The 8,219-nt window shown below is 40.5% G+C and overlaps 1 protein-coding gene across 1 annotated transcript; it reads left to right on the forward strand.

Annotated features, from left to right (window-relative positions):
* Nucleotides 1-4,741: 4,741 nt before the first annotated feature.
* LOC109249279 (olfactory receptor 8S1-like) lies at nt 4,742-5,653 on the forward strand. The gene has a single exon (XM_019419648.1). It carries the CDS (start codon nt 4,742-4,744, stop codon nt 5,651-5,653), a length of 912 nt encoding a protein of 303 aa, XP_019275193.1.
* The last annotated feature ends 2,566 nt before the right edge of the window (nt 5,654-8,219 follow it).

The raw sequence follows: 8,219 nt of genomic DNA on the forward strand, positions 1-8,219 counted from the left end.
ATATAATACTCTTGGCTACAGATTTTTCCCATTCAGCACTCTGAATATATCATCCTACTGCCTTCTAGCTTGCCACATTTCTGTTGAGAAATCTCCAGCTAGCCTTGTGGGCCTTTCTTTGTAAGTTAAGGACTCGTTTTGTCTTGCTGCTTTAAGATTCTTTCTTTATCACTATATTTTTCAAATTTCAAGCAATATGTCTTGGTGTTGGCTTGCTTTTGTTGATTTTGATGGGAATTCTTTGTGCCTCCTGGATCTGGATGTCTGTTTCCTTCCCTAGATTTAGGAGGTTTTCAGCTATTATTTCTTCAAATAAATTTTCTTCCCCCTTTTCTCTCTCCTCTTCTTCCAGGACTTCTATAATACAAATGTTACTGCATTTGATGAAGTCGCTGGGTTCCCTAAGTCTGTTCTTGTGTTGCATAATTCTTTCTCTCTTTTGTTCAACTTCACTATTTTCATTATTTTGTCTTATAGGTCACGAATTCATTCCTCTGCTTCTTCAAGCCTCCTGTTTATTGCATCAACGCTGTTTCCAATCTTATTTATTGTATTTTCGCCTCTGGTTGATTTTTCAACTCTTTTATTTCTGTCATAAGGATCTCATTGATGTCTTCTATTCTTTTCTCAGGTCCAGTGAATATCCTTCTGAATGTTACTTTAAATTCTCCCTCAAGCATGTTACTTACATCTGTTTTGCTTAGATCTCTGGCTATGGCCTTATCTTGTCCTTTTATTTGGGGTAAATTCCTCCACCTTGGCAGTTTGTCTATATCTCTGCCTTCTTGTCTGTGTTAGAAAAGTCATGTCTCCTGCTCCTGAAAGTAAGGGCCTTATGAAGAAGAGGTCATGTATCTTCCAGGGCCTGGCACTTAAAAAAGTGTCTCTGGTGTGTGCTGCATATGCTCTGCTGTTGGGTTTGGCCTTTCCTCCCTTAAGGCCAGTTATCTGCAGAGGGTCTCCTTGCCTGCTGTGGGCAATGTTTGGTCCCTGATCTGAATGTGCTGAGTTTGAACTAGGTATGCTCTGGTCTGCTTGTGAAATGAAATCTGGTACCACCTCCGCCAGAACTGAGGCCCTGAAGAACTCCCTAGTCAAAAGACATGATGTGGACAGAGGTTTATGCTGGTCTTCTGGGGGACGGGCCCACCACACTGGGACTGAGGCAAACTTGGGTGAGAAAAGCAATCCTGCCAGAGTGCAGAGGGAGTGGGGCTTGGTGTAAGCAAGTTAGGCAGCCAATGTTGGCACTGTGCTGCTTCCCGCAGGTCACTCTGTGTTTACGCTGAGCATGGGAGAAGAAATGGTGCCAGCTAGCTCCTTTGTTCCTGGAGAGGCATCCCTATGAGTGCTGCCTCTCGGGGACATGCTCTGAGAAGAGCAAATTGGCACCCTCTTGCGTGCCCCAGGAATTCTTTATATCACTGTTCTATGCTATCTGCTCCCCAGGTTTTTTGCCTGCCTTCTCTCCAGAAACAGCACAGTGCCCCTTCAGGCTCTATCCCAGACAAGCCACTAACCTTTAAAACTCCAGGCTTTAAGCCCTGCTGGTTGCAAGAACCCATGAAATTCAGTTACTCTCATTATCTAAGCCAATGGCTTTGGGGAGATGTTTTCCTTGTGCATCCCCCTGTGTGCTCCAATCTCTCTTGCCCTTCCCTGCGACCATGGCTCCCTCTCCCCCACCAGTACCTGCTATCCTTTTCTCCCCTAAAACATGTCTGTGCATTCTCTACCTTTTTCTGTGTGGTCTCTTCTCTTTTTAGTTGAGGAGTTTGTGCTGTCAGTCTTCAGGTTGATCTCTTCTCTTTTTAGTTGAGGAGTTTGTGCTGTCAGTCTTCAGGTTGATTTTCTGGGGCATTTAGGATGATTTGTTAGTTATCTAATTGTGTTTGTGGGACACGATGAGCCTAGGGTCCTCCTACTGTGCTGCCATTTTCCCTCCTCTTCAGAAACCAGATTTTAAGTCCTAAAATAATTCATTTTTATCTAGTTTGCCATGTAGACCTTGGGAGATAATTCTAACGAGAAAATAGAGATTCAGATTCAGATTTGCCTACTTGCCTAAAGCCACATTGCCTGACCAGTAGCTGAGACTCGTGTCAAGGTCTTCTGACTCTCTGTACAGCCTCATTGCCATCCATTCAAGAAAGTCAAAGGGACCTCAAACTGACCCTTCCTCAGGACAGGGCCATGGGCATCAGAGTGTAATAAGACATCTTATTTCCCAGGGCAGTTTATGTCTCACTAATGGGGTTGTTTATGAATCATACATTAATTTATTTCTTTATTCTTTTACTTATTCAGTAATCAAAAATGCTTTTCTAATCTCCTACATTAAAAGTAGAATAGTGTACAAGAGCTAGCTTTGTGATATTTTCATGCATTTATTCTATAAACCTTTCCTAAATACCTACTAAGTTCTAGGCATTGTGCTAAGCTCTGAGGATATAAAGATAAAAAACACTGACATGGTCCATGGCCTCATGGAACTTCTTAAAACACAGACATGAAACAAATTCATTCATTAAATATATACCGAGCCCTTTCTATATGTTAGGCATTCTTCTAAGTGCTAGGGATACAGTAATGACCAAAACAGGACAAATCTTTGAATTTACATCCCAGTGGAAGAGAAAGTTGATAATAAATGTATTATAAAATACCAGGTGCTGGTAAGTGTTGTAAGGACAAAGCAAGGTAATAAGACAAAGATTGACTGCAGGGGATAGGGAAAAGTTGAGGGAGGTTGGGAAGACCTCTCTTACATACCCTATTTAAAAAAAAATTTTTTTTTACAATTGTAGCAAGCATAATAAAGGAGAAACAAATGTAAAAAAGGAAATTACAGTGGCAGGATGAAGAGTAAGGCCTTCCCTGAGGAAATGACCCTTGAGCTGAGACCTTAGGGTTCTTAACAGGATAGGCAAGGAAAGAGGAACAAAGATGATGGGTAGATTGGTGAGTAATGGAGTTGGTGGGAAGAGTTACAGTTCACTTCCCCTCACTGGACCTCAGTTTCCTCACCTATAAAGAGAGGACATTGGGTTCTATGAGCTCCAATGAGTCCTTCAAATCAGAAAGGCATAGGTCCATGCTTGACCATGCTGAACGAGTACAGGATCTTTGTGAGTTTCTCTTTCCCTCTTTCCCATTGGATTTTTCTGTTATATGGAACTCCATTCTAGAGCATCTTCTATTATGAGTGGGCTCACTCTGAGTAAGTTTGTTGATGACTCTTTGACTCATATATTCAGCCCAAATATATTTCCTGAACTTCATGACCCAAATTCCTAGTGCCTCCTGGACACACCCTCACTGTCCCACAAGGCTCGTCAAACAACGTATTCAAAACTGTGTTTATTATCTTTGCCTCAAACATGTTCCTTTCCCTGGATCACCTATTTCAGTGAATGGGACGCCTCAGTCACCAAAGGCAGAAACCTGAGAATCAATTGTTTATTTACTTTCTTTCACCCTAACCAACAAATTGGTAATGACATCCTTTAGAATTCATCTCAGTGATATCTCTTAAATCTGCCTCCTCTTGTCTGCCCTCACTGTTGCAACCTCTGTTAACCCTTTATCATCTCTGACCAGGCTTACTGCTATACTCTACCATTTCTCCTTCCACAGAATGTTTGCAGGGATAATGATCTCATCTCCTTCAAATCCTTGTTTGAGTGACACTGTCTCAGTTTCTCCTCTCCTGACCACTCGATTTAAATTGCATACCTCACCGCACTCCTCTACCCTCTCGTTAACAATCTCTGTTTCCGTGATCTATTATTTTACATAGCACATAGCACCTTCTAACACATTATATTTAATTGTTATGTCTATTATTTATTTTCTGAGTTTCCTAACTAGAATGTAAGCTCTGTGAAGCTTACATTGCAAATTTTTGTCTGTTGTGTTCAATGGCACACCCTAACAGTCTAGAACTCTACATGGCACATAGTAGATACTCAGCAAATACCTACTGAAAGAATGAGCTAATTGCCTTAACTATATGCTCCATGACCTTCTGCTCATCTTCCACTTTTCTGTAGGGTTAATGCTTCTAAACTGCCAATTTGATCACATGACCTTCATGCTTGGCACCACATGTCCCTGTGTATCCTCCTGCACCCACTCATTCTGAGATAATGAAGTTCTTCAGAGAAGCACTATTATTTTATGCCTCCCTATATCTGATAATACCATTTCCTTTGCCTAGAACACTATCTTCTACTTTGTCTACTTAGTGGAGTAAATATCAGTCAAACAGTCTTAAGCATTACTTTGTTTAACAGGTCATCCAGAGATAATTGATTCACATTTTTGCCATTGCTGTATCCTGTGCATTATGTTATTACAGCCTTTATTTTGCTTCTTTATATGTCTATCTGCCTCTGTTAAATCCTAAGCCCTTTTGAGGGCAGGAATCATGTCTGAAACAATTTTGTATTCTCAGGATCTGGTACAGTGCCCAGCACTAGGATGCTTATTCAATATTTCCTGAATAAATGGGTATTAAAGTTCAAAGAAGCAGTTACAGAGGAAGCACTTTGGAATGCTGCATGTCACCAGAATTGAAGTAATAATGAGGGTGACCCAGAAGGAAACTCCTTGGTCTCATAGATTTTTATTTATACCTTTAAGCTGGAAGTCATATTTTTTTTAAATAAGAGAGGCAGTCTTATTCATCTGAAATGACTCAGCTACATTATGTTTTCTTCCAGGGCCAGTAACTTTAATCATGAAAAATCTCACCATCGTTACCGAGTTTGTCCTCATGGGATTGTCCAGAAATCCCCAGATCCAGACCATCCTTTTTGCACTATTTCTGGTGATTTACCTCTTGACCCTAATGGGGAATGTGATGATGATCCTGGTGATCAGAACTGATTCTCACCTTAAGACACCCATGTACTTCTTCCTAGGTCACCTGTCATTTCTAGATCTCTGTCTTTCTTCAGTAACCATGCCCAAGATGCTGCAGAACTTACTAATGCAGAAGAAAACCGTATCTGTGTGGGGCTGTGTGACCCAGAGTTTCTTTCTCATATTCTCTGGGAGCACAGAGGCCTGCCTACTCTCTGCCATGGCATATGACCGCTATGCTGCCATCTGCCACCCTCTCCTCTACAGCATGGTTATGAATAGGCCTCTTTGTGTCGGGATGGTAACTGCAGCATGGGCAGTGGGGTTCCTAAACTCCTTGCCAAACAGTCTTTTCACTTACAACTTACATTTCTGTGGCCCCAATATCATCCCTCACTTTTGCTGTGAGCTGCCTTCACTCTTCCCTCTCTCCTGCACTGACCCTACTGCCAATGAGGCCCTTCTTGCTGGGTCATGTGCACTGTTGGGATTTGTGACACTTCCCCTGATCCTCTTCTCTTATTCCAGAATCATCTCTGCCATCCTAAGCATACGTTCTTCTGAGGGTCAAGGCAAAGCCTTCTCTACCTGTTCTTCCCACCTTACTGTGGTGCTTTTGTATTATGGCACAGCTTTATTTAGATACATGACTCCCCTCTCCGGCTCCAAGTTGGAACAAGTGGTCTCCATTCAGTACAGTGTGATCACATCCTTGCTGAACCCCATCATCTACAGCCTCAAGAACCAGGAGGTGAAGGCAGCTCTGTATAAAATGTTGAAGCAATAAATGTGTCCTTCTGTGATGGAGAATTCCTATTGTATTTGGCTTGAAGACAGTGAGAAAACAGGTGATGAAATACATTCATAATAGCTAACTTGATCACTTTAAGAATATTCCATTTGATGAAAATAACCTCTTGTTAATAGAGGTTTAAGTGTGTGATTGCTTATTTTATTGTATTTGGCAAGAAAATTAAGTGAAGACTGAGAAAAAAGTACTAAAATGGAGTAGTGTAGACAAACTAAGTCCAAATATGTTTGTTTTGTCCAAGAGTTTTAGGATAGAGTTCAGAGTGTTTTTTTTTTTTTAAGATAGGAGTGTAAAATGCACTGCAAAGTGGAAAGTAGTTACTAATTGAATATGATACTGAATGAAGTTTGCTTCATCCACCTAACCTTGAGTAGCCTAAAAAACTGATATGCCTAGTTGCCAGAAAGCAAAGACACAGGTTGGTGGGGACCTGCCCTAGCCGATTCAAGGGGGAAAAATAGTTTTTCAGGTGTTCTGGTGGTGACTAGTGTCTGGAATGAGATCTAGCTCTTTGGTGACTTGTTGGAACCCAAAGAATAGAATGACTGCGGTCTCACAAAATGATGTTTTCATTCAACCTTGAGGCTGTCAAGCCAATTAGTTCATTCAGTATTTCATGGTCTCATTCAGCCAATCCCTTCTGAGTCCAGTGCCCATTACTGCTTTGACATATATTCAGTCAAATAAATTAATTTCTTGTCACAAAAGATTCATGGGGTGGGCATGGATTGCAAGAACATTGTTAAAATGTCAATACTACCCAAAGCAATCTACACATTTAATGCAATCCCTATCAAAATTCCCACCAGCATTTTTCACAGAACTAGAACAAACAATCCAAAAATTTGTATGGAACAGCAAAAGACCCCCAATTACCCAAAGCAACCTTGAAAAAGAAAATTAAAACTGGAGAGATCACAATTCCAGATTTCAAGCTATGTTATAAAGCTGTAGTGATCAAGACAGTATGGTACTGGCACAGAAACAAACACATAGATCAGTGGAACAGATAGAAAATCCAGAAATGGACCCACAACTGTATGGTCAACTAAACTTCAACAAAGCAGGAAAGAATATCCAATGGAAAAAAGACAGTCTCTTCAACAAATGATGCTGGGAAAACTGGATGGCAACATGCAGAAGAATGAACCTGGACCACTTTCTAACACCATACACAAAAATAAATTCAAAATGGATTAAAAAATAAATGTAAGACAGGAAACCATCAAAATCCTAGAGGAGAACACAGGAAGCAATCTCTTTGATCTCAATTGGAGCAACTTCTTACTAGACATGTCATTGAATGCAAGGAAAAGAAAATCAAACATGAACTATCGGGACTTCATGAAGGTAAAAAGCTTTTGCACAGCAAAGGAAACAATCAACAAAATGAAAAGGCAGCCTATAGAATGGAGAAGATATTTGCAAATGGCATATCAGATCAAGGGTTAGTATCCAAAATCTATAAAGAATTTATCACACTTAACACCCATAAAACAAACAACCCAGTTAAGAAATGGGCAGAAGACATGAGTAGACATTTTTTGAAAGAAGACATCCAGATGGCTAACAGACACATGAAAAGATGCTTATCGTCATTCATTGTCAGGGAAATACAAATCAAAACCACGGTGAGATATGACCTCACACCTGTCAGAATGGCTAAAATTAACAACACATGAAACAACAGTGTTGGGAGGAGGTGAAGAAAGGGGAACCCTCTTGCACTTTTGGTGGGAATGCAAACTGGAGCAGCCACTCTGGAGAAGAGTATGGGGGTTTCTCAAAAACCTGAAAATAGAACTATTGTATGATCCAGGAATTGCACTACTTTGTATACCCAAAGGATACAAAAATACAGATTCAAAGGGGCACATGCACCCCAATGTTTATAGTAGCGTTATTAACAATAGCCAAACTATGGAGAGAGCCCACATGTCCATCTACTGATGAATGGATAAAGAAGATGTGATATCTATCTATCTATCTATCTATCTATCTATCTATCGATATATCACATACATATATATATGCATATACATACACACAATGGAATATTACTCAGCCATTAAAAAGAATGAAATCTTGGGATGCCTGACTGGCTCAGTCGGTTAAGCATCTGACTTCAGCTCAGGTCATGCATGATCTTGCAGATTGTGAGTTTGAACTCCGCTTGCTGACAGCTCAGAGCCTGGAGACTGCTTCGGATTCTGTGTCTCCCTCTCTCTCTCTGCCCCTCTCCTGCTTGCTCTCTCTCTCTCTCTTAAAGATAAACATTAGAAAAGAAAAGAAAAAAAAAGAATGAAATCTTGCCATTTGCAGTGGTGTGGATAGAGCTAGAATATGTTATGTTAAGCAAAATAAGTCAATCAGAGAAAGACAAATGCCATATGATCTCACTCATATGTGGAATATAAGAAAAAAACCCAGATGAACACATGGGAAGTGGGGGAAGAAGAGAAGAGAGGGAAATAAACCACAAGAGACTCTTAATGACAGAGAACAAACTATGGGTTGATAGAGGGAAGCGGGTGGGAGATAG

This window comes from Panthera pardus, unplaced genomic scaffold (genome assembly GCF_024362965.1).
Source record: "Panthera pardus isolate Hobbes unplaced genomic scaffold, ASM2436296v1 HiC_scaffold_6, whole genome shotgun sequence".
NCBI lineage: Eukaryota > Metazoa > Chordata > Mammalia > Carnivora > Felidae > Panthera > Panthera pardus.

What these genes read in the sequence shown, in the direction of transcription:
- LOC109249279 (XM_019419648.1), top strand. Translation starts at nt 4,742, where the DNA reads ATGAAAAATCTCACCATCGTTACCGAGTTTGTCCTCATGGGATTGTCC.